The 27849-nt window shown below is 40.2% G+C and overlaps 2 protein-coding genes across 3 annotated transcripts in view; one reads left to right on the top strand and one right to left on the bottom strand.

Moving 5' to 3' along the window:
• The window catches only part of enox2 (ecto-NOX disulfide-thiol exchanger 2), a 142413-nt gene extending 136414 nt beyond the window's left edge, over positions 1 to 5999 (bottom strand). The window contains exon 1 of one of the 2 annotated variants that reach the window (XM_085905961.1): positions 5786 to 5999. The gene's annotated coding sequence lies outside the window, so the exon portion shown is untranslated. The remainder of the gene's footprint in view (positions 1 to 5785) is intronic. The other variant, XM_085905964.1, reaches the window with a different exon arrangement.
• An 8624-nt stretch (positions 6000 to 14623) lies between these two features.
• LOC147060805 (uncharacterized) lies at positions 14624 to 20392 on the top strand. Its single transcript, XM_085906560.1, has 2 exons — positions 14624 to 16006; positions 17379 to 20392. Exons 1-2 carry the CDS (start codon positions 14668 to 14670, stop codon positions 18209 to 18211), a joined length of 2172 nt encoding a protein of 723 aa, XP_085762686.1. The 5' UTR covers positions 14624 to 14667; the 3' UTR covers positions 18212 to 20392.
• Positions 20393 to 27849: the final 7457 nt, after the last annotated feature.

The following is a 27849-nucleotide window of genomic DNA, read 5'->3' as shown; positions in this document are numbered from 1 at the left end:
ACACACATGCTCAAGTTGCGTGCAGAATATAGTGTGAGCAATTCAATCGCTCGTGTTGATTTCCGAGATAATTAAGTCATATGGTTCCCATACAGTGTATGCACAGCTTTAGTGTCTGCGTGGTGACTGACGTCGTAATATCTCTGCGAAAAAATTGTGAATGTCCTCATGCAATACCAGGATTGTATATCTGGTAACTACATAGGAGTTGGAGATTTTTCTCCTTGTCAATTTTATTGGAGTGAATGACTCCATATGAATGACACATGATAACAATCACACTAACAGTTGGCTGGCATCGGCGGAAACCTCCGGTGTCACTTTTTTGCTGAATTTCAAAGTATTTTACAAATGGTCGATCCACACGTGTGAATGCTATATTTGTTTTATTTATTTATTTATTTATTTATTTATTTATTTATTACAAATAGCTTTCTCCCTTTGAAAATGCAATATTAATGTTTGAACAAACATGACGGTTTCAGGGTCTCTTGCCAATGACTATATAGGAGGAAAAAGGATTCCGTCGAACACCAGTGAGTTGCTGCATGCTTGTTCAATTTCACTTGGTCGAACTCTGACCATTTTTCCAACAGATTTGCAAGATCGGGAAAAACCAGCCAGATTATTGGTCTTCGTGTACCCTACTCTATATGGCATTGTTTTTAATCCTCTAACCAACTAAACAGTCAAAGCCTTCAACGACAGCCAACTATTAGCTCTAATTAATGTGATGAAACGTAGATTGAACTCAACACTTTGACTTTAATCAGCAATCACACATGAGCATTTTATAATTCCATACCATTAATATTAAAATATTTTCAGTAAATATTAAAACTACTTATGAGAAGCATTTTTTGGGGGGGACCTGGCAAATAGATTAAAGATTATACAGAGCTTCATCTGATTCCAGCGTTTCCTCTGAGGCAGGAAAAGGAGTCAAATCCTTTCACACATTTCTCCAGATGTCTCACCCGCTGCAGCCATTCTGGTTTTAAAGCTTGGAGTCTTTTCAAACGCCTTGGCAGCAACTCAGAAGCTATCTTTCATCAAAAAGTCACAGTGACAGCACCGAGGATAGATCGAGCCAGTGGGAGAGGGGGTGGTGCTGGATGGTGTTTCACTTGTGCAATTGCTTGTAAAGCGCTATTGTTTTAGCAGCTTTGAGCAGACTTCAAATTGAGTGTTGGGAAAACACTCGGCTACCTCCTGCAACTCGGATCTCATTCAAAATGACTACATGTGTCAGTTTTGTCTGACGGTTGAATGGTTTCACCGCAGTGAGCAACGATCCAATGAATCTTTATGGGCTTTCACTTGTATTACGCTTTTCTACCTACACGGTACTCAAAGTGCCTCCTCATTCACCTACTGATGACGCAGCATGGAGAGCAACTCGAGGGTTCAGTGTCTTGCTTCACATGGGCTGAGGATAAACCCACAACCTTTGGTTGGGAGACAACCACTCAATCACCTGTGCCATACTGCCCCCGAACAAAACACAACAATGAACAAAAATGAAAAGAATGACTCTAATGACACCTGAAAGGGATTTTGACAATCCAGTTGCCAAATGCTACATCACTGTGCACGGCCACACATTTGATAGATAGAATAACTTCTTTAGAGAGGCAGGGCTAGTAAAAACAGATCACACTGCTGCATTTCACAAAAACATTAAAACACATGCAATTATCAAATCTAGGTTAGGTTCTCTGATTGCCCCCCCCCCCACCCCTTGAGCTTTACACTGATGTACACCAACCAACACGCACACTTGTCAATGTGAATCCAAGTCTCTAAATTACTGGGCTATGAAATTAATTTACTTCACACCTTTAGGAACCATCACATTTGATTAGACTCCCTTGGGATATAATGGCAAGGTTGCTACTGGATGCTACAAAGTGGAGAAGACAACCATTGGGCATAGTCCAACCGATCAAAATTGCTCTTTGGACACGAGAACAAGGGGATCTGGCTCATGAAGCTTAAGAGTGTGTTTAAATGAGGTCTTCACAAGTTATTGTACTGACTGTGTAGGGTGTGCTCATACAACGAAACGCGTTTCAAATATAAAAGAAAATGACTATTTTATCAGTGCAGGATCTGGCACAGAACTTCTTAAGACAGTCACAGCAGCCTTTATTTAAAGTGGCACTTTGCTAAAATCTAAAATCCAAAACGCTCACGTAAATCATCCATCCAACAGAGACTTAGCAAGACAGTCTACAGTACAGTACAGTACAGTCTACAGCGACAAAAGTCGCGTTTTTTATGTATAGTTTGGGTGGGTGGGCGACTTATACACAGGAGCGACTTATATGTGAAATTATTCACCAATTTTCAAAATTCAAAAATCCGCGATGTCGCGAAAACGCGACAAACGAACCGCGATGTAGCAAGGGATTACTGTAATTTGAACTGCAACTGACGTCAGCGGTACGGCGTTGTTTACATAAAGGACAAAGGATTTGATCACGGGATTTAATGACTTGGAGTGACAGAGATTGTTTGATAAAATTGTTTAGAATTATATGGGCCTGTGGAATAGTTTTAACTGTAACTGACGATGATCGTCGTCTGATGTCAGCGGCGCACATGCGGCGTTGTTTACATAAAGGACGAGGAATTCAATTGTTGGATTTAATGATTTGGAGTGACACAGATGGTTCAATAATATTGTTGTTTATTTGATAGTTATTTGATATATACATTATATATCGTTATATATGGAATAGTTTGAACTGCAACTGATGACAAGTCTGACGTCAGCGGCGCTCCGCACACGTGGCATTGTTTACAGAAAGAACGACGAATTCGATCGATGGATTTAATGATTTGGAGTGACGCAGATGGTTTGATAAACGTGTTATTTATGTTATAGTTATTTGGATAACTGTTAATGTTACCTCAGGCCCGTTCTCAGCTCTTCGTTTGTGTTTATGTGATGTTAGCATACCGTATCATTTAGCCTGTTGTTGCTCGTTTATGTCTGTTCTTGGTGTTGGATTTTGTCGATTAAATTTCCCTCAGAATGCGACGTATATTCCGGTGCGACTGATCTATGTTTTTTTTCACTGTGCATTTTATGGCTGCTGCAACGTATATTCCGGAGCGACTTTTAGTCCGAAAAATACGGTAGTAGTTTGCTGAAAGAGCATGGTGTCAGTTGTAACTGTAATTCTGAAATACATAAACAACTTTGGGTCAAATCCAATTTCTCAACCTTTTGTTTATTTTGGTTTGTACAAACACAATGTTTCACCTTGAAACCATCATCAACACAACACCTGCCTTCTCTCATCCCGCATCCCCACCCCCCAAAAAAAAAACAATGCAGAAAAACCTAACAGTCACTGGAGTCATCATGTCGGCGAGCAAAATTGGTTTTACCCAGTCTTTTCCAGACCATTCAACATCCAGATGGCGTTGACACACCCTTACCCCAGCCTAAGAGACTGCAGACGGATGTTCAGTGCAACCTTCATAATAGAACATAATTAAGGTTGATTTGCTTTTACTTTGACTCAGGATTTGTGACGCCACTACACATCAACACACTTTTCAATTATAAAAACACAAAATTTTCAATTGAGCAGCGGCTCAACAGCACACTGTCATTCACAAGGTCATGTAAGTGCACACTTGTTGAATCACTCAAGAAAGCATGCAGCTTAGTATAGCAAAACCTGCTGGCGTGAAAAATATTGATATCTCTATTACATAATTTATATCAGGCTCACATAGAAGGGCGTGTGTCTGATATCTCAAGGGTCAAATTAGTTCACAGTAGTGTCCTGTTGACAGCATGTTCTAACTGAAGCAGAAGTAATAAATATTCTGACAGAGCCCTAGCGGCAGGTTCAAGGATTGTTTCCCCACAAAATGGTACAGAAGAAACCCAGGAAGCCCAAATCTCACAAATTGTCTTTTGCTTTTCTTTGGTTTTATTTTTGTGATGCCACTATGTACAATGGGTTTCTTTTTTATGCCAGTGTTGACATCATTGCCTCAACAGTTGATTTCATACATAACATTTGAACATTTTTACTTTTCTAAAAGTCTAAAAATGAGTCCGCCACAAAGGTAAGGAAACAACTACAATGCGAATTGCAATGTTTTGGGAGCATCGATGTCCCACACAAAATGAAATGTTGATAACTGCCAACAGTATATTAATGGTTGAAACTCCAAGTAAAACCCAGAATATCATCTCAACACATTTTTAAATTTATTTTACATTCCCCTTAAAAAGAAATGGTAGACAGATCATTTGATTAACAACAACGGAAGAAGACATTGAAGTGTTATGCAACCTGTAAAAATACTAATTACTGATTAAATATTTATACAGTGGTACTGATTAAAGAATACATGTTACCTTGTTAGCAACCTTTTGAAAAGGACATATGTCAACCTACCGGCTAATAATTGACATCCGCGGCAGCCTGCCTCACATTCGGATCACCCATTGGAATCGTGGCCATGCACCTGTCTAGTTGAATGACTGAAAAGGTGAAAGGCGCTCGCCAAATGAGGGCTCAGGGAAGTCAGTCGATGAGGGAATTACCATTTAGCAATAGGTGAGCCTCTCTTGAGAAAAAGAGTCGATATTAACCGCTGACGTAACGTGTATCAAAAAAAAAAAAAAGCCCACGGACTGTCAGATAGATTTGTTTTCTCAATTAATTTGACTGTTTATGGTCAGGACATTGAAATTGAACTTCTGTGAACAACAACAAAAATTATAATCAGGGATTTTATGTTATGTCAAGTTATTTGTGTATGGCTGCATATGCACCAGTCAAGTTATCAAATTATTAAAAACTGCTGAGCATTTTGCCAGTCCATCCTTCATCCCTGAGCTTCAGACGTTGTGGCAATGATTGTATGCAGTCATCGAAGCCCAGCGAGACAATGTGTCTTTTTCTTGGTACTTGACCCGGTTGGGGACGATTACAGGGACAGATGAAAACCCACTTCTGTCGGTCCTTAGTCAGCCTCCATCCGCAAAATAAGTGTTCATCCGGGACGCACAGACCGTTCCATCCCTGAGACAAAATGGGGGTTAGGGACAACTCCCCTGTTGTTGAACATCCATTGACTATGGCGCTCACCATCATTTGAACCACAGATGATGTGGAAATTGGCTTTGGGTAAGAGGCAAGGGAGACCATGTTCTGCTTGCCAACCTATTGTACAGCACACATAAAAAATTAAACTCTGGCTTCCATTCACATTTCAAAAAACTTGCATGTGAGGAACACAAGACTTTATATTGTCCATAGGTGAGAATATGAGTGTGGGGAGCTGTCCAGGGTGTAACTGTCTCTCACCCAAAATCAGCAGGGGTAGGTTCGAGCTCATCCACTACCTTAGTGAGAACAAAAGATACATACAATGGACTAACTTATTCAGGGAAACTATTAACACCGGAAAAGATTGCTAATGTACATGTGGACAACTCATAACCCATGCATTTCAAAGCAAAACTTGCAGACGGTCCCTAACGACATTTCGTCACCATGCATTTCATTTTTTCCGCAACTTTATGAAGGATTTCAAAGCGGTTTGTTCCACAACAGATCATTAAAGAAGGACTACTGTATTATTAAACTATAGTGAACACAGATCAGCGGGAGTGTTTACAATATAATGTGCTCTTGTACTTCTATGAAACTGTAACACTCATTCTGAACTTCCATAATAACTGCAAGTCTACGAGCTAAGCTAGCGATGTAGCACTTGATTGACAGGAAAGAGAATTTTTAAAAAGTACCTGGCGGCGAATGACGCCGTATTTGATGCTATCTGCTTCGTGACGAGTCCTCAGAAGTATCCATTCGAGGGATGAACATTTATTTTATATATTTAAAGTGATCTTGTTCTGTATTTGTGAGGGTATCCAAGTAAAGCTTCCAGTAAGTGTCATCAGCGGCGGAAGAAAATACGGCAAGCGAGAGGCGTACACGTGGGTCTGTTGACGTTTCTCTTTTCCGTTTACTTTCAAAGTAAGAGTATGCCCGCCCGTTCAATTTCAAAGCGTCATTTTTTTTATTTTTTTTTAGGTTTAATGCACGGGTGGGCATACTTGTGTAAGGATGTCAGGTCATTCGCATACAAGGTTAAATACATAAATTGTGTGTAAAATAGTTAATTTTACCGATAATATTATTTCGTGATCAATTTATTAGATAATTGATCGACTAATACAAAGATGTCAAATAATGCACATGTTAAATGGTTTATTCTACATGTTTTAATGATTTACCATCAATGAATTATAACGAAGAATTGACCAATTAATATATTTCTACAGAATAAAAAAAGTTAATTTGTGTATTTTACAAATGTGATTTATTTGAATAGTTACAGTATATCATACAGCTAATTATTACAAAATAAATACAAAAATGTTAAATTTCCATGTGCAGTTGTTGATTTGATCAATGTTTTATTTAATTATTCAAACTAAATCACCTCGCCAATTAATTACATTTAATTATCTAATAAAACCAGATTTGTTTCCAGCGTTTCCTCTAATGTGTTTTGCAATATTTCTGATCATTTTGAGTACAGCAGGCATTTAACAAAGTAGGTAAAACACAATTCACAATACTGTTCCAATATGAGTTATATAAAAGTAATGTGTCCCAGATTCCCACCATCATACCTTTATATCATGTGATCTCCATGTTGTGTGAGTTTTCTCTGAGTACTCTGGCTTTCTCACACATTCTAAAAACATGTACGGTTCATTGAAAAATCTGTTCCACCTATGCCAAACTCAAGGCCCGGGGGGCAGAACTGGTCCGTTATGTCATTTTATGTGGTCCACAAAAGCAAATTATGTGCATGTACTTTATATTTCTTGCTCAAAAATCAAAATTGCAAATTGCCTTCACATTTAAAAATGTTATGCTATTGCAAGCATTTTTTTCTCACCAATCCCCCTTTTAAGATAAATGAAGGTCATCAGATTTGAAGAAAGAATTTTTACTGGCCTCTATTTTCAAAACTAGTTATTCATAAATTAGTTGTGTTTATGTAATATGAGACATTCATACATTTATTTGGGTTCATGACGGAAATCCTTAACCTCAATGTGGTCAGTGGCAAAAATGAGTGTGACACTTGTATTTGTGTTGTTCGGGTCCAATCTCAAAAAAGTTGTAGAACCAGAATTGTGAGGCAAATCAAAACCCGATCTAGTGCATAATAAGGAATGAATATCCTCCAATGTACGATTATCCGCGTTACTGTGCCTCTCTCTGTTGGTGGGGGAAAATCGTATTACCTGATTCACAGCAGGCTTCCCCAATTAAATGTTTGACGCAATTTGAAACTCAAGTTGCACATACTGGTGTTTCGCTAGCTTTCAGGCTTTTTCAACGAAAGCACATTAGTACAATATTTTATGGGGTACTCACGCTTATATTTGTGTAGCCACTAAGTATTTTCACAAGACATGTCAGCTTTACGGCAAACATTAGGGGAAAGGATTTTGTAGCTCTTAAGTGGAAAACAGCTTGGACTTGGCAATGTTTCTAATGTGATTACATTTTTTTTAGAAGCTGTCATGGGAAAAAAGTGAACCCTTAATAGATAAGAGACAAAGAAGTCCCTGCCCATTATCCTTAAGTGCAAAACAAACATAGATCTTATTTTTTTCCTTTGACGCAACTGAAGAAGAAGAAAAAAATTAGCTTTATTGGCCCAGTTAGTGCATGCCAAACAAGGAATTTGTACAACATCTAAGTGCAGAACAATTTTCAGGTGACTAACAAAATATAAGAGGCAAGAGCGAGCTGACCTTTTTTGGTTTTCACACATGAGCAAAGTTCAAATGCTAATTGTAATTATACAATTTTACCATCAAAAACACATTTTCAGTGTTGTTTTTTTGTTCAATTAAGGGCATTACCAAAGCAATAGCATCAATGTCACTTGTTTATAAAATAGGTCTTCACAAAAGCATGTTTTTTGCATTTTTTGGGTCTAAAATGGGCATCAAAGTCACTGTTGTATGCAAATAAAATGAGAATTTAAAAAAGAATAGTTTTTATTTATTTTAATTTTATTTTGTCATATTTTTTTCTTTGTTTTGGGGATCCCAAATAGGTGATTTGGTTCAAATCAACCCATATTTCACTGCTAATTGCTAAAAAATTAAATGTAGAAACAAACATTTTAAGGGAGAAAGAAGAGAGTTTAATCTTTCATAGGTATTTTCTGTGTTGACATAAAACACAATATGCCATGAGCTTTGAAACATCAGTCAGAATATTTTAAATTGGCTGGCAGTCAAGAGATTCATTTTTTTTGAAAATGGCTGGCATATTTGAAAGATTAACAATGTTATGTGAAAACACTTCCTACGTATATAGTTAATAATAAAGGTTCAATAATGTATTATTAACCCCCATTTCCATTACTTCCCATAGTTACTACTGACTTCTCTTGTTCCTAATGTCATTTTTAAAAATGTCTGAAAAAGGAACTTTAAATTAGTCATAACCTTTTACCATGGCATGAATATAGCAAAACACATATTTCGGCAAAGTTTGCGAAAAGTGAAAGGGTAGCCAGTGAACCTCATCCTGTGTGGATTGGTGTGATGCATTCAAGTGTCAAAACCACATTAACTTCATCATATCAATAGTTATCAGCATAAATTAAGTTTGGTAGCCTAGCACCGCTTCTAATAAATGGCTTTGATTGGATATTGGACTCAGCGCCTGGTATTTTATATGCCACACCAAAATGAAAATCAAAAAGTACTTTGATTAGTTGTGCAAAGTGGGCTTGAAATTTGTTTTACAAAAGCTACGAGTCCCAATCATTTTTTTTACTTTGGTTCAATTTAGTTCAACAAAAACAAAAAGGCATAATCTAAGTAATATAAATGTGTTCGGGTATGACATCAAGAAAAGTTGTGTATAAAGTGAAAAAGTGTATAAAGGGAAGAAGAATAGAAATGTGACCGATCACATGTACCAAACTCACTTGGCCATGTTCGGGTGCTGATCAAACGAGTTGATTCCATCTTCAATATTCATCAGCGCAGTGGTGGCTGCATCTTTTGGCAGGTGACTATTCATCTGCCAGAAATCAGCATTGTCTCTTCTGCATTACAAAACAACAACCGTGTCGAATTGGCAGTAATCAAAACAGGATCGAAAATATGAGCTGATGAAACCATTTGAGTTATTCATTTGCATTCATATTTTTTGGGGTGGAGATGCCAAATGGTTGCTTATCGCTATGGCAACACTATAAAATGTACTTGATGCTTCTTAGCCTGTGCAAATGAAGAATGAATGCAGTAAATTGCTGACCCAAGTATGGCTCTGATCTGTCAGTGACATTTCACGTTTTTTATTATGTACATAGTGGCTATGTTTGAACAAATTGTAGCATGCAAATACTATACGAGTACTATATACCAAAACGTACAAAATAAGAACACTAACTTGGGATGACGATGAGCCAGATCTCAAATGATGCCACTTACAAGCTTACAACAATACAGCTATTGTAGTTTTGACTCGGCTTGTTCCGCTGCACAGAAATCAAACCTGACAAAAAGCCCTTCATTTCTTTACATTCTCTTTACTTATATTTTGTTAGGTAAATAGCCTAGGGATCATTCATTCATTCATTCATTCATTCATTCATTCATTCATTCATCCATCCATCCATCTTCGGAGACTAACCCAACTGACTTCGGGCAGTAGGCGGGGGTTGCTAGCCAACCGCAGGACACACAAAAACGAATAGCCATTCCCACTCACACCTATGGACAATTTGGAGTGGTCAGGCACGGGAGAACATGCAAACTCCACATAGTAGGGCTGGAGCCGGAATTGAACCGCCCACATCTGAACTGTGAGGTGGACATGCTAACCGCTGCGTCATTGTGGTACCAAAGGATCATTTGACTTTGAAAAAAAAATGAACGCAAACACATTTACTCTCACGTGATGAATGCTAAACTGAGCTCCTCCGCAATATAGACACCTTCTCTCTCAGACAAAATATATCACTTCAACATAAATCCTAGACACCAATGTACTTTCCTATTAGACTGGGCTTTGGAAACATTTGGGCATTTCAGAAAGAGCACACAGGCCATGAAATTTTTTTTTTAGCTGGGGATAGGTCTAACAGAAAAGTGATGGGATAATCGTATTAATGTAACACACAACAATTTCTAATAAATAAATAAAAAAGTCCTAACAGCTATTAGGCTACATTATCTTATAATGTTTTACTGTTGTGTGCATCATGATAGTTGACCTAAGAAAAAATATTTGATTATACAGCAAGTGTACAAATTGACTGCGGCATGGCTACCCTTGTTCATGTATTCATGTAACTGCACAGCCTTCGCATCTCATTTCCATCACTCGCAGTTCGCTTTGAACGCTTGCCCCAGGGCCCACGTCAGCCACGAGAAAGCATCATGGCTGCGGTGCCCATTCAACATTTTCGTTTCCAGCAATGCCTTCATTCCCTGCACGTAAGATTTGATGTGTGCTATTGAGTGCGCTACTGAGTTGAAAGCACAGCCAAATGAATGCATGAATCCTAATGCTAATGGTTATAAGAATAACAGTATGAATAATATACGTAAATGATAATAATGATAATAATGTACCTGTACATATCAATGAACTTCTACTGTAAATGTGGCATTTCTTTCAAATCTATATCTCTCCAGTAGAATATGATTCAATACATATCGCCACATACAATTTGAAAGGAGAACTATTTCACTTTCAATCCACCGCATCTTTTGTGTTTTATGTTCAAATCGATTTGTGTGCGTGTGTTGTCACGAGACCAAAGGTTTTACTTCGAGACGGTACCGACCTCGACAAATATCTAAAGATCGGCATGAGTTGCAAAAATGAAACAGACAAAAGAACTTTATATTATTAATTCAAAATATTTAGATATGCTTCATCCGAAATCATTTTAAACATAAACGCTTGTTAACAATAGCACACATAAACATTGTTCAATTATATTAAGAACAAAAATAATGCCTGACCTAAAAGTACAATGTAATTCAATTGATGATCATTTTCATGGCTACATATGCAACTGCATAGGCCCCATGTTCAACAGACAGAAAATTTATCCATTCCAATGTCGGGAATGGACGTTATTTTATTTAAGTAATGAGATGAATCCCTGCTTTAATATGTTTACATTTCAATGTATCTATGCTTTCCCTGTACAAGCTTTTACATTCCATTAAATATTAACCTATTTAACTGCATTTGAAGTCATCCATTGTTGATACTGACAATACATTTGCAGTGTTACCGTCAAGCAAATAGGTTCATTTATTTGCTAATGCCCCAACATAACGTTCCTTTGAGTGTCTGTGTGTGTAAGCGTCAGTCAACGAAGCCATTTAACTCTTGCACATGCACACACAGAAGAAGGCGTGCCAGGCACTTAAGGCGTGTACCACGTGTTGGTAAACGGACTACTTTGTATGTATATTTGCCTACAGCACTGAGGAGAAGCCCGACAGGAAGTGGGTGGATGGATACTTTTTCATAAATTCATTATGGCTTGAAATGTTTCCTGATAGGGAAAATGTTCCCTACCCATGATTTAAAGGGCACCAGCCACTAACCAGCCTTTCTACCTCTAAAAGTTACACTGATGTACCTTTTATTTGTGACAAGTGCACTGCTGTAAAACCTTCCTCTGGCATTCTTTCACGTGAGCAATTATCTGCTTTTCAGTTGCTCGTATTTTGTAACTGTCTTCCAGACAATTAGTCAGCTATACCATAAAAAAAAAAAAAAAAAAACTTATTTCCTGGGAGCACGCTTGCGTTAATGCAATCTTCTAGCAGCCTTCACAGATCGACGATATTTTGGTTGAAATGTACAATCCACAGGTGGCCACGTTCATCATACCACTGACGTTTTTGTAGGGTTAGGATGTAAAAAGTGTATTGATTGAATCTACTGCATCCCTTGTGATTTTTGCAGACACCCTTGAGGGTCAACGAGGCGTCTTCAACGATTGGAATCACCAGACGAAGGCTCAGCAGCAATTAAAAGGCACAAAACAATTTAGGCCGATGCTGGTAATAAATGGCACTCTTTGTTGTTCAACAACCCTCGCAAAGCTCGGAAATTAACTTTAGCAATAAAATGCGGAAAGGTGATGGTAAACATCTGTCATGGAGGTTCCTGCTATTTCATGGAAATCTGTGGTTTATACTGAGTGATTCTATACTAGGAGTTTTGAAATAAGCTTACTTACCCTTCCATGTGGGAAAAGAAAGTAACATGCTGGGTTTCCATTACCCTCAGAAATGCTCAGAAATGTGTAAAATGCAAATTGTGCATAAGCAAACCGCTGTCTGTCTGTCTGTCTGTCTGTCTGTCTGTCTGTCTGTCTATCTTTATTTTTATCTGTTGAGTTTTTACATTCTTGTGGTTGACTTTCTACTGTTTAAATGTATGGCTATTATCATGTTACTCAAAAAGTATCCTGGATATTTAATGAATGGCTTCATGATGACAGTGTGAGTCCATAACAAATTAATTAATCTTGCATTATTTCCACACCATGCATAAAAACACCAAGCCTGACACTGTCAGAGTTTATTAAGGGCAACTTAGAGTCAACAAATAAAAATCCATTTCACGACAGACCAGTCTCCTGCTGTTTTCACCTCATGTCAAACCTAACAGTAAATGTCTTCCCATGAAAGTGAAGTTATACAGCAGTTTTTAATATTTCACTTTTTAATATCCACCCACCACTGCTGAATGCATACATTCCTCCTCGAATTCCAGTTGGAACAGTGGAATGTCAATTGTGCATCAATACAATTGCTAAAGGGATGGATGCTATTCTCCTTATTTTTAATGGCAAAAAAAGGTAGTAAATGTTTCACTGCTATGAAAACAGTATTTGTTTCCATCTCAAACATTTTCTCATTTCATTGTGCTTATTTTACAACTAGGTCAAAATCATCTCACCATCTGAAGAACTAAAACAAGTCAGATTAGCACAAAATGAGTTGCTTATCATCATATTTTAACTTACAAAACTGGTTGCTGATAAATCTTGTCTTCCCTAAATGAAAAAAATAAAATAAAAAATGCTTACTAGTGCAATCACAACATTCACATGCCCTGCAAGAATGGAATCGACCCCAGAATGCGGACTAAAACAATAATCGCCTCCATGCTACAGATAACCCTCCCTTTGTTTATATTACGTCCTGGGATATTATGATGGCACTGCACACCCACGAAAGTGGATTTGGCAGTATGACGACTTCATCGGTTTTTGATGCATAAAGTCAGAGAGTATGCATGGAATCTATAGTAGGAACCTGTTGTTGTGTCCACTTGTCTTTTTTTGCTCACAGAGACAACAAACGGTGCTGAGCACTGTTTTCCATTAAGCTGCAGGCTCATGACAAAGAATATAAGGAGACAATCATCAGATGGCACAATCAGTATGCAGCCTGCCCACACGCGTTTCAAAGAAACACATACTTACTTCCCTTCCCTCTTCAAGGCAAAACTTGATGCATTTATTTCAGTCTGATATATTGTGCTATTATTTGCTTCTCTTTGTTGATGTTGAACAAAGGACAAATCCACACACCGGCAGGCGAGAAGGTATAATTTACAATCCCCGTTTACAATGTTTGTTGAAATAAACGACCTTTACCCCCATTTGTTTGGTTAATCTATAGAATTTGCAATATTACCACCCTAACATTATCTCTCACTGCCACATAGCATTGTCAAATCCCTCCACAAATAACAAAGTTTACTTATTTGAACCCAAATTGGGAATACTGCTTTATTATGCAATAGCAACTTTATTTGTCAAATGGTCTGATTTTACTTCATTATTTCACTTTATCTTAGAAATAGTTATTCTTATAATATATTAAAATGGTATAAGACAGTATTCTGATTATTCCTGATTCTTTTTCTTTACTTTATTTGTTTATCACTACTACTACTCTCTTTAATTTGGGAGTACTAGATTTATTGTATTTTTTTTGGGTGGCACTTGAAGTAAAAACTATGAGAATCCGTGCTGACGGTGCTGTGGTTCATTTTTTCCTCACATGGCAGACAAAAGCAATATTCCTTTAACTTTTTGTGAATCAATATCATTATATTAGTCTTTTCTGCATTGAACTTCATAAATAAAGTAAGTTCTCTGTGACATTCAAATAGATTGAAATGCACCTACAAACACGGGCTTTGCTTTTCATTGAGAAAACACATGCAAATTGTGCATCTCAAACCTGCACCGTGACGTCACGCCCCGCAATTGCACGGCTCGGGAAGCCGCATTTCAAGTTTACGTCGACCCCGGTGACGTCAATCGGTTGCCGCACGAGAAAAAGTCCGCGGGAGCACGTTTCCCATTCGCCTATGACGTCAGCTTTTGTCACTTCAGCGGCCGGAGCTTTGTTAAAAGGAGATAAAAGATCATGTTTGGCCAGATGGCGAGGACGTGTCTGATAGAAGTGCGCTATTTCCCAGTCTGTGCGCAAATGTTGTTTGTGCGGATGACTTGAATGTGAATGGGACCCCCCCTTTTTTTTTTTTTTTTTTTTCTAAATAGGACGGATGTAGGGGGGTTGCAGTAATGGAGCGGCTCATTAAACCTGAAGCCATTGTGGAAGCGGTCAAGGCTCGCGTCAGCCAGATCTCCGCTCCTCAGAGAGCCCTACTAGTAGCTGGTACGCCAGACTCCGAGACCAAAGCCATCCTGGTGGACACAATCACCGAGGTGATCCAAAAGATTACGTCAGACGTGGTGAAACACCTGCAGCCGGTGTTCATCGAACACCTGCGGGGTCACGCGTCCCAGGCGCAGGTAGACATGGCAATTGACCGGTGCAGCCCGAGGCTCAGTGAATGCATAACAAAGACCTTCTCGGACGCTCTGGACGACAGCCCGCCGCAGAAGAGCGAGGGCGTCATGGAGCTCACTTCACTCATGGAGTCAGAGGTCAAGCACCGGGTAAACTCTGCCTTGTCGGTGGCCAAAAGCACCACCGAGTGGCCCTCGGAGCCCACCCTCCTCATCCGAGGCACCATGTCCAGCGTGGCTAACCTGTCCTCAATCTTCCACAAGGCCGTGGAATACTTCCGACACGTTTTCGCGAGAGCTCGAACCCCGCGCCAGTTGTTGTGCGGGAGCTCTAACATGAAGGTCAATGAGATGACCGACTGCGTCAAGCGGATCCTTCTGAAGTGGTCCAACCCGAAGGAGGCAAAGGCGCCCGACGTGGTGGACCCGGTCACATTGGAAGACGCGCACTTAGCGGCGGTCGATATCACCAAGACCATCACCCAGGACACGTACGGCGGCTCCGGGGACGCGTGCGTGCGCGGCGAGGCCCGCATCACTCGCTTTAACCTCAATTGGAAGCTGATCTTAAAGAAAGTGAAAAACTTCTTTAAGAATCTGGAGAGGCAGTCTGGGCTGGCCGGCAAAAAAATGCGGCGCCTGCGTTTCTTTCGATTCGCTCGTATGCAGTTTGCGCGAATGCTCGGATCGCTCAAGAGCTCCTTCAAGAACCGAGACGCGTGCCTGGTGTCCCTCACGCCGAACCGCCGTTCCCGAACCGACGACAGCAGCATCCCAAACGTCGTCAGCAGTGACGGCCCCAAGATGCCGGAGCTTCGGCCCGCCTATAGGACCAGCACGCTGGCCGTCCGGCAGTCCCAGCATCCGGTCTTCGACTTCGAGTCCATCCGGGAGAGCGTGGATAAATTATACAATGAGTTCTCCCAAATGGATCTACCGGACCGGGCTGGAAAAGTCAAGCGGTACATCGACGAGAAGATCGGGAGTTTCTCGGAGGGCCTCACGACCCAATTGTACTCGTACATCATGTCGTGTCAGAATGACGTGTACGAGGTACCGTCGGGCCGTCCGAAAACACCTTTAATGGACACGGTCCTCTGGGGCCGACGGGGTAAGCTCGGGGTTATACAATTGAGTAACTGTCAAAAGTTGGAAACTCTCTGTGGGAATTAAGACAATCATATTTAATAGCATAAACTCTTGCTCTTGCATTTTGTTATCAAGGAAACGTGTCAGAGGGAGCTTAAGGGTGCTTAACCCCTGTCATGTTACTGGTCAAATTGACCCAGTGTCAGAAAATTACCCGTTTTATTTCTTCTGCACTCTTGCATTCATTGTCTTTCTCAACATTTCTCAACATTTAAATATTCACTTTTCTCACTACATTTTGGTTAAAAAAGAAAATCTCACTGAAAAAAATAACTTTACAAATTATTCATGAATCATTTTTCTATATTTCTTGTCAGTTCAAACCATTGCAACTTCAAACTGCAATCAAGACATCTCACATCCTCACGTTGCTAGATTTTCTTCATTTTTGCAAATTTTCCTCGACTAAATCAAATGAAGACATTTTACATACTATTTGGATATACATAAATCCCAAATTTGTCTTTATTAGCACATGTAACCGTACAAAATGAATTCACATTATACAGTAATTACATGTATTAAGCCAAACAAATGTTTCATACGTATTTTTCTAAATATTTGTTTAAATGGCTCTGTTTGATGTGGATGGTTAAGTTAAATCAGTATTGCTCAAGTATCAACAAATATCCATAATGACCAAGAAAATTGCAATAGTCTTCCTAAAAAGTGTATGATTTAATATTGTAAACTACCGTAACAGTGAAGTTTGTACATGCTCGTTTAAAGTATAGGAAAATAAGTACATGTTTTTATAGAATACAAATGCACACCAAAGTAAAAAAAAAAAACAGACAAAAAAACAATTTTAAAGATTAAATAGAAATGTACTAAAAAGTTAAGCACAACCGAAATGTACATTCAGCAGCGAATATATACATTTTAGTTTTCATCAACTCTAATAATCTAGGTGTCAGCCGAGCCACCTCCTTCATGACCAAAAAAAACGTGTAGAAAAGCTTGTTTCCTTATTACTCAAGATTATAATTTTCAGATAATTTTCAAGGGGTTTCCAAGCCTTTCGGATAGAACTAAATTGGACCAGTTGGAACATTTTCTTGACATACTACTTACGGAAGTTGGGAATTAGTCGACAATGAATGAAGCCTTTTGATATTAAATTCCAGCAGCACAACTGAAGAGTGAAGTTGTGGCAGTTTTCATGCGCTCCCAGTGCTTGCTTTGCATTTCTGCTTTCCCAATGCTTCCCTAATGAGTCATTAAATTAGCCACAATTCCTAATTCATTCCCATGGAAAGTTTCCAATTTGGGGGATTTTTCTTGTTAACTATTTGTAGAAATTTAACAGTGAATGCCCCCGGCTGCAACCCTAGGTAAGATCCACTGGGATGGACAGATCTTCTCCCCGGAGGTGCTGTACGCCATGACGGAGGACGCTGTGTGGCGGTTTCTGCAGCACCTCTTCCTCTGGCTGGAGATTGAGCCCGCCGAGGAGACCTACGCGGACGAGGTGTCTGGCGCTCTCATGGACATCAACCAGCTGGTGGAGAAGGCAATGACCCCGGAGAGCAGTGAAGAACTCCATCCAGAGGAGCAGGTGGTCCCCAAACTCAACTTGGAACAGTCCTCGGAAGGCTCCGCGTCAACGCTGCGCACCGCCACCCCGGAGGTCCGGACCCACACGGCGAAGGTACGCACAACCACCACGTCGGGATTGCGCACCGGTACCACGTTGGACGCGGGCAACACCACGGACGAGGTGATGTCCGAGCCGGAGGCCGAACCCATTCCGCAGGAGTTACAGGAGAAGCTGACGCGCCTTCTGGTGTACACACTGGTCATGCAGCTGGACCAGAGGTTGCAACGAAAGCGCAAGACGGGCGTCGACAGCCTCGTCCTCGTTATTGAGCGTCTTCTCTACCGGGCCCTGGAAGAGATCAGCCCCCGCCACATCGAGGACATTCGGACCTTGGGGAGCATAAACCAGGTGGTCACGCCGGTGGTGAAAGACCTCATGGTGGAGTTTGGCACCCCGCACAGACTGGCGGAGGCTGTATTCGCTGATGACCCTTTGTTCGATGACGCAGTTTTCCGGCACCTCAAGAGTCACATCAGTGCTCTCAAAGAGCCACCCAAGAGGGCTAACATCTTCTCCCTTCTGGTCAAAGCTATGACCATGCTCCGCTTCATGGGGAGTTCCTATTGAAGTCACTTCCTTGATGTGGAAGTCCATACAGTATATGCTGCACCTGTTTGACAGGTTGAACATCAACATTGGTACACCTGGACGACCTTGTGATTTAAAATAATGTTCAGTTCTGATTGGCACTGCCAGAGGTAATGATTGAATTTATATTGATTATAGTGAAGAGTTAATGCAATGCACCATTAATAACCTCATATAGCTACACGAGACTCTAAGTATTTGACAAACCCCACAGTGTAGGGCAGACACCTACAGATTATATAACTCATTGCAATATGAATGTATCTCCGACTACACATCACTGAGCAACAAAATTTCAATATGCTCAATTTATGTCCTTCACATAGGAATCTATTTGGTCTTTGTGCCCTTTATGGCTCATTATAGTGCTCCAATGCAAGAGTATCCTTATTTTCCAGTGCTAAAAATCTTCCCAAACTCAAAGGCAAGAGCATGAGCTTTTGATGTGGTCAGTCATGCAGTTATAAAACCAAAACCGGCCCTCACAGTGACCATGAAGTCAAAGTAAAACATAAAATATGCAGTTCATCTATTTAGAAAATTGTGCTTTCATGTGCACACTTGTAGATGCTCGTACAAGAGCTACGAATTGTTTTGCGGTCTTACAAACTTAGAGACATTTTTGCTATATTTAGCTATGGTACAACAAAGGAGACAAAAAACAACAACAAAAAAGCAGTCCCAACTCATTTCTGTACCAATACAACAAACAAAACAATGTTTTTTCGAAAGACAAACTTACAAGTTGATTTTAGTATGTTAGCGTGGCCCTCGACAAGCGTTCCAGTTTCTCATGCGGTCCCTTTGCAAATTCAATTTCCCACCTTTAGTATCGCAGGAAAGCACTCCACTGTAAACTACAGTAATAAACCTTTCTGACAGTGTCAATTAAAACAGCATACATGTATAATGTACCAAATTTTTCACCATTGAGGCCAGTAAGTGCCCATGGATATTTATTTGATTCATTATAAATCCAACATTTTTCATTCGGTTATTAAAAGTCACGGTATGCCTGTAATTCAGTGAAAGGCCTATAGGCATATGTAGATATATTTTCAAATATTTTAATAAAGATTGCACAAATATACATTTACCGCCTGCAATGTTAACAGGTTGTTTTTTTAATGGAAGTGAATGTTTCCAGGTGTGCAGGCGCGATTAAAGTGACCGTGCTATAAATGCTACGTAATAGTGGAGGCAAAGGGCCCATTGCGCAGCTAAACGTTGATGTAAATGAGTGACTTTTGACCCGGAAGCTGGTTCATTCATTTAAGTTTCTCACTAGAGATTTACAGACCCATCTGGCTGTGGCAGAAAATACAATTAAAATGGCAAATTAAAATGAATTTTTTTTATTTTATTCGTGAACTGTAGAGTTCACCGTGTTTACGTTATTTCTCGTACACTCACAGCTATAATATTAGGTACACCTGCAAATCACGGTTTGTCAATCATTTTGTCTGAATAGTAACGGCAAACTAGGCAGCCGCATTAAAACATTACATTGTTTCATTGGGTTGCTTTTAAGATTGGGAGTTGTTTTTAACTTTTGAAATTTTGAAACCAGTATCAGGTGAAAAGATTAGTTTTTGTGATTACTTTTTTTTGTTTTTTAAAGGTCACAAATAAATATGTGCTACAAAGTTGTATATTGTAGTCCGAAAAAAAAAAATCCTCTATTGTTTCGGCCTTTATCTTAATGTGTGGGGTAGGGTTAGCTTTGTTGCTACTCTAAACAGTAGCAGCAGTTAGGGAATTAGCAATTTGAGTTTTTAATCTGATGGTTAGTGTATTACTCTACTCTCAATCAGGAAGGACCACTGTGTTAACTTCAGGCCCAATCACCTCACAAATACAGTCGAACGTTGAAGAAAGAGTTCCCAAATTTTTATGTGATTAGTGACTTCTGCCCTACATCTCACATGTTGTACTTACATACATTGTATGAAAAATGAACAATTAATGAAACTCGTAACGCTACATCAACCGTAAATATTGCTCAAGAAACATGTATGTAAACAACATTGTACATGATATAAACAGTGTACATTCCTTGAAAACCTACTACGAGTATTTTTCCATGGAATATCGGTTTTATTGTATTTTTACCTTTTATTCACTGTAGTGTATTTTGTTCTATTTAAAATATTTATAAATAAACGCTGAAAGAATAAAAAAAATGTTCTTGATTTCCTGTAATTCTCTCCATCAGTCTGAACAGTATTCTGATTAATGTTGTGTTTGTGGAATATGAATTTAGCTGAAAAAATCACCTCATTGTATCCATCTCAGGGGTGGTCATTTTACATCGTGCTGCCACTTGCTGTCGACTGAAAATGACATCACAATGCCTAAAGGCTCAGGTAACAATCGATCACGGCTCACCTGTTCCCTGGGATAGGTCATGAATCAATCTCCAAAGCTGATCCATCCATCCATCCATCCATCCATCCATCCATCCATCCATCCATCCATCCATCCATCCACCCATCCATCCATCCATCCATCCATCCATCCATCCATCCATCCATCCATCCATTTTCTGAACCGCTTTGTCCCCACGGGGGTTGCGGGCGTGCTGGAGCCTATCCCAGTCGTCATCGGGCAGCAGGCGGGGGACACCCTGAACCGGTTGCCAGCCAATCGCAGGGCACACAGAGACGAACAACCATCCGCACTCGCACTCACACCTAGGGGCAATTTGGAGTGCTCAATCGGCCTACCAAGCATGTTTTTGGGATGTGGGAGGAAACCGGAGTGCCCGGAGAAAGCCCACGTAGACACGGGGAGAACACGCAAACTACACAGGGAGGGCCGGAGGTGAAACCTAACCTGCACCTTCTAACTGTGAGACGGACGTGCTACCCAGTGCGCCACCGAGCCGCCCCAAAGCTGATTTGACCATTTATCTGGGAATCAGTTTTCATGCTGCTGTTTGGGGTAGCAAGAGAACATGACTGATTTCGAAGTCACGTGAAATCCTCAATACAAAGAGTTTACCAGTGCATACCTTGCTTTGTCAGAAGGATCACTAAGATGAAAGTATGATCTCATGGTGGTTCATCCATGACCCCAAAAACACTTGATATCACCTCACAGTGTTTCTATTCACACCGTCTTACCTAGCTGATTTCATGCTATGCAGGTAATATTGTTATCCAATGGCAACACCTCTGCCGCTGACACTATAAATATCACTGTCGCTTGGCTGGAAGATAGCATAAAGTGTGATTTGCCCGAGATTACATTTTTTGTTGATTGCACTGAATGTAAATGAAGCAATGTGGCACTGAAGTAAATAAACAGCAGCAAACGCACAAATCATTGTCTGGCTTTGAACTTTAATCAAATTTTGTCTGCCTGTATACTACATATCTTGACTCTTAATTTCTATGGATCTACATGCTTCTTGTGCCTGATTAACTATGGGAAATAAATAGTAGTGTGTATTTACAATGTACCATTAGACTACACATATCATTTTAAAAGGTAAAAGCATGTTTCACATGTGCAGTGTCTGTGGAAAAAGCCTTCAGATGCTGCAAATGCAGGGCACACAAAATGCTTAGGCACAGGCTACACACTAGGGACCTCATTTATCAACCAAAGATGCTTGCGTTATCTGTGCATATGAACATTTCCATGCAAATAATGGGATTTAGCAAAACAGATTACTTGTCGGTGTGATAAATCTGATGGCTTTTGTTTCCCCCCCTCCTGTTCATTTAATAAATAAGTCGCCAAAGGTGTAGGGGTGCGCTCGCCTGACTTGTGTGCAGGCAGCGTGGGATCAATTCCTGCTCAGTGACAGTGTGCATGTGGGTGTGATTGGTTGGTTGTGTCTATATGTGCCCTGCAACTGGCTGGTGACCAGTTCAGGGTGTAATTAGTCTTTTGCCCAATTTCAGCTGGGATAGGCTCCAGCACCCCACACAACCCAGAACAGGATAAGCGCTGTTGAAAATGGATGGATAGATGGATTTAGTAAATAACAGTCCAACGAGAATGTCGAAACTTTTCTACAAACAAGTTGATAAATGACACCCCGTGAGAACCACAGTGTTGTACTTTCGCTTCTATTTTCAAATATCGGTTTTTATCTTAATACATGGCCTGTCACTTGAGACACATAAGCGCCACACCCCAAATTGGAAGAAAGCAGACTGAAGTGATTACCTCATGCAAGTGGGACGTGATGTTCACAAACAGACTGAACTGCAAAGTGCACATACTTCATGACTCTTCTGAAAGAGATTTTTTGGCAATAGTATTTATTGTACTTAATGTTTGTACTTTTACTTTGTGGAAATCAGTACTTTTGTCAACCTCTGTGGATGATGAGTTGAAATAAAAAAATGAAAGGTTAACTTAACTTCAGTTGAGATCTTGATTGACTGAGATCATGGGAACGTGCAAACCAACAGGACTGTGAGTGAACCAGGGAGCACAAACAATAATAATGTATTGTACTGGACTGTAACAGATTTGGAGAAGTAAAATATTTTTTATCCATGGCCTTAAGTTCATTTCTGATCTTGTTAGCGCCAAGTGTTTTTCAAGGTGAATGCATTGTATCTTGTGCCAGACTAAAATTCTCCAGATTCTTGCACTGACAAAATCCATTCAAGGTTTTTTTTTTTTTCACTTCTTCTGAGTTAATTTAACATATATTTTCAGGGTTAATTCACTATGTTAGCAAGGCTATGGGAACATCTTTTTGATCATATCCAGTAGTGTCAATTTTTCTCCTCAGTATGAACACAATGCAAAGTAATGAAAGAGGGACATTATTTTCTTTCATTGAGGCAAGGTATTGAAAGTATCATTTAGAAAACGAGATGGAAATTTATACATCATTCACACCAAACATGCTGTTTATCGACACACCTACTTTACTGTCAAACTAAAAACAAATTAAAAGAGAATTAATTACATGCAGTTTAGACAAAATACAACAAAAATACAGTAGAGCAAAAGCTTGGAGCACAGCCTTAAGGGGTCCATATGCGGCTCTTGACACACTGGACATTTAAAAGACAAGTAATGAGCTTGAAATAAACTTAAACTGACAAAATAACATCATTTAAACACAAAACGTACTTCCCCATGGTAGAGAAGCCAAAGTCCCAGAAAATAATGTCCCAAAAGTGAATCAAAGTGAAAAAGGAGGCCTACAGGAGTGGGGACCAGCACCTATTCAGGCAGACCAGGAACACACTGAGCCGAGAGATCAGGAATGCCAAGAGGTTTTATGGGCAGAGCCTGGAGAGACACCTCTCTGCCAATCCTGTTCCCTCAATGGTGTGGAAAGGTCTGCAGAGCATCACGGGCTTCAAGGAACCAACCCGCGTCCTGTGGAGAACCCAAGGCTCGCAAACCAGCTAAACAGGTTTTACTGCAGGTTTGAACGGTCCGGGTCCACACTTCTGATCCGCAAGGAGGATGTGTGTCAGATGTTCCAGAGACAAAAGGTCAGGAAGGCACCAGTCCGTGACCCGTCCTGCCTGAAAGTCTGTGCTGAACAACTGGCACCCACCTTTGCACGGATCTTCAACCATTCCCTGGAGCTGTGTGAGGTGCCCTCGTGCTTAAAGAGCTCCATCATCGTACCAGTGGCCAAGAAGCCCGCCATCACAGGTTTGAATGATTATAGATCTGTCGCCCTGACATCTGTGGTCATGAAATCCTTTGAGAGGTCAGTGTTTAACCACCTGAAGGACATCACAGGGCCCCTGCTTGACCCCCTGCAGTTTGCCTACCGGGCAAACAGGTCGGTGGACAATGCGGTCAACATGGGACTGCACTACATCCTGCACCACTTGGACACCTCAGGGACATAAGCCAAACACCTGTACACCTGTTTGTGGACTTCAGCTCGGCGTTCAATACCATTGCTCCTGACATCCTCCACCAGAAGCTCATCCAGCTTGCGGTGCCTGCCTCCACCTGTCAGTGGACAAGAGGATTGATTGATTGATTGATTGATTGATTGATTGATTGATTGATTGAAAGGGTGGCTATTGTTTACAAATACAGTGCACCTCGTGGATATGTTCATTACTGAAAAGGCCCCCTATTAAAGTTTGCTCTTTAAAAGATCCGTCATTATTTAATATTGCATACAGTAGTTCGCTTGTTATCTTGTGAACTCAACTCTTCAGTTTGAACCCCCGTGATCTTGTTGTCTCGCCGATGCAGCTTTCCGGCTATTGTTTACAAATACGTGCAGTAGCTCTCAGTTGTTATACCGTGAACTCAACTCTCAGCGTGAACCCCCGTGATCTTGTGCTTTCAGGTTTCCGCACCCGACTAAAGTCGGGCATCACAATAGTTTTAAATCTGCTAAACAACAATGCCAACTAACGGTTTCCAAAGCTTTGTCCGAGAACCGAGGCAAAGGTTTTCCGACATTTGCATCGAAAACTGAATATGTTGCATACCAAGGCCGTCGACTTCCGGGCTTACTCTGTATATCGACACTCACAAGCGTATATCTTTATCCTCTGTGAAGAATGATGAATATTACTGCGGCTTACTGAGGAGTGCACTATTTTACTACACCCGAGTGGTCCCAGAAGGGTGAGCACAATTTCTATTGAATTGAAATGAAGGCAAAAAAAGGCAACATTTAAATTCTTTACATTCATTACACTTATTTATATATTTTTCTTATTACTAAATGCTACTTTTCCTCATTAAACAAAAATACCAAAATGTTGGCTGTTTTTTAGTGGTGGGGGAAGCTGGAACATATTAATGGCTTTTCTGTTCATTTCAATGGAAAAGGATGATTTGAGATCGTCATGCATTTTTTTTGCATCCCATTTATTGGGGAAAGGGACCTGGCTCGATGAGTATATTGATATGATAAATATTTGAAAGAAAACAGTCAAATGTATTGATTAGCCTCAAAAGTACGTCACGGTCGGGCTGTATTTTTATTTTATTTGTTATTATTACAACCACACGGCGCCACACAGAATCACATTTTCTGCAGAGTAGCAAATCAAAGCAAAGCTTGGAAAACTAATTTCACAGAGATGTGTAATCTCACTCTCAACATGATAGTATTTGTTGCTGTAACAAGAATAAGCAGTTTGTCAACATAGTTAATACTTATCCGTTGTTCTTTGGCAAACAAAGGCTAAAAATGATAGCATCGACGCATCTACTGATGCGGCAAAGCATAAAAGGGGAAAAGAAAAGTCGCATTGCGATAGGAAACAAAAGAAAGGTTATTTTCATCCCAGGCCTCCTGGGGCCTGTGCTGGTTCAAACCATCCTGGATATCTTCAAGCAATCTGGCTCAATATTATCAAGCAGCTGCAATCACGGATAAGCAGTGTAGCATAAAGGTGCTTATCAAGTCACTGAATCAAACCTGGTTGAGATCATGTAAACCTCAAGAACAAACCACCATCTTGTCAACTAAACAGCTACTGTGAGCTGTGATACATTTTAATTAGGTCTCAATCTTAATACACACTACATTAAATAACACTGGTCAACTGACAAATCTGTCACGGACGGAGACACCTTGGACCAAGGATTATTGAAGTGAAAGGGCTAGTGGAGAACAGAATAACAGGAAGCAGCAAGGACAGACAATGGGCAACCGATGGGTAGTATACAGTATAGCGGCATGGGGCAAGAGACGAGTCGGATACCAAATATCAAACAGACTGGTGGGGCACCAGATAGGGCTACAGAACAAACTGATACAACTGTGTCTGCGGGGTTTATATAGGGCGGCTAACGAGCTGGGAGCAAGTGTGGAAGTGGCCGTAGGTGTGGCCAATAATTATAATGCTGCTGATGGGAGGGGAGGGGCAGGAGAGATGAGCTGTCCAGAGTACCGGAAATGTGGATGCATGACAAAATCGGAGATGTACAAAATAAGTAAACAACTTCCCTGGATTATTTTTTTGTGCTGATTCTGAATCTGCCCTCATTTTTTTTTTATCTAGCTCAATAATAATAATAATAATAATAATAATAATAATAATAATAATAATAATAATAAATGTAGCATATATCTAGAAATATATACAATTAATCCAAGGTTACAATCAGCAACAGGTGGAATTATTTTCTGTAAAATCATAACTATAAATTATAATACATGATAAAATCCATATTGTGAAAGCTTTTTTTAGGCCAAACCCAAGAACAAAACTTAAGATATTTAAAAAGCTGATGTTCTGGGAAAAAAATAAAGACAGAGACTAAAATTTTGAGGTTTTGGGCAAGTTAAATAAGGCCTTCAAACAATTTATGATCAATTAGCTATTGATTAATTGTTGGACTTCTAAATAACATTAAGTTGAATAACTTTTAAAAAAAGCATACAGTCTCTATGTAAGACATTTTCACATATCGCGGGTGGATTTGTAAATATAACCAAATGAATGGGGGTTTACATGTCTTGGAGCAGAATATGGCCATAGTACTCATGTTACTAAATTCCTTCTAAATTCTTGTGAGATCGTGTATTCCATCCACCATCTGTTTCAGAGTTAGGCGTGCTTTGATTCTACAAAATCAATCCTCTAACATTTCCTCCTCAAAGCTCTTGTTCAAATTTGCTGCAGGCGGCCACATTCCAAGGGCTCCTCCATCAAAGTGTGCGACGGTTTGAAGTAAATTAATATCACATGAGGAGGCCCCATAACTCAGCCTGAACCTCCATACCTCTGCGTGTGTGTATGATGTCACCGTATAGCGCAGGTATCAAACGCAGGGCCCGGGGGCCAGATACGGCCCACCACATCATTTTACGTGGCCCGCGAAGACAAATTGTGCATCAAATTTGTGTGGCATTACTAGAATTGCAAATTGTCATCACTTTTAAAACTATCTTTTTTTTTTTTAACATTTGACCAGTTTTTACTAGTCGGATTTGAAAACGAGTTATTTGTTTTCTAGCTTATCCAATTATCCATTTTCTGAACCGCTTAGTCCCCACGGGGGTCGGGGGTATGCTGGAGCCTATCCCAGCCGTCATAGGGCAGTAGGCGGGGGACACCCTGAACTGGTTGCCAGCCAATTGCAGGGCATACAGAGACAAACAACAATTTGCACTCACACTCACATCTAGGAGTGCTCAATCGGCCTACCAAGCATGTTTTGGGGATAAGGGAGGAAATCGGAGTGCCTGGAGAAAACCCACGCGGGCTCGGGGAAAAACATGACAACTACACACAGGGAGGGCCGGAGGTGGATTCGAACCGGCACCCTCCTCAGGCAGATGTGCTACCCAGTGTGCCACCGAGCCGCACTTTCATTGCTTATATTGTATATAATATGAGGTGTTCATACATTTATTTGGGTTGAGAGTCATAATGGCTCTCTGAAAGAAACTATTATTACAATGCGGCCCGTGAAAAAAACGTGTTTGACACCCCTGCCGTATAGGAGCACATATACACTTTCATTCTTAACTCAATAATCATTATTTCCCAGACTGAAGAATAGTTTAAAAGAAGTGCTACTCACCTTGACCCTAGAATTGAACTTGCACAAATACTGTTTTTCACTGCAGACAGGTAGTCAATGTTAGCGCTGATTGTATTTTTTGTTGGTGATCTTGTGCCGAGTAAGTGCAGACGTGAAGA

This window comes from Syngnathus leptorhynchus, chromosome 2 (genome assembly GCF_054491065.1).
Source record: "Syngnathus leptorhynchus isolate UIUO chromosome 2, UIUO_Slep, whole genome shotgun sequence".
NCBI lineage: Eukaryota > Metazoa > Chordata > Actinopteri > Syngnathiformes > Syngnathidae > Syngnathus > Syngnathus leptorhynchus.
This window is presented reverse-complemented; position numbering and strand designations above follow the sequence as displayed.

Bases quoted from the DNA above. Each gene is read 5' to 3' on its own strand.
- LOC147060805 (XM_085906560.1), top strand. From the start codon at position 14,668: ATGGAGCGGCTCATTAAACCTGAAGCCATTGTGGAAGCGGTCAAGGCT. The intron at 16,007-17,378 runs GTAAGCTCGGGG...CTGCAACCCTAG, and splicing joins GGTCCTCTGGGGCCGACGGG to GTAAGATCCACTGGGATGGA.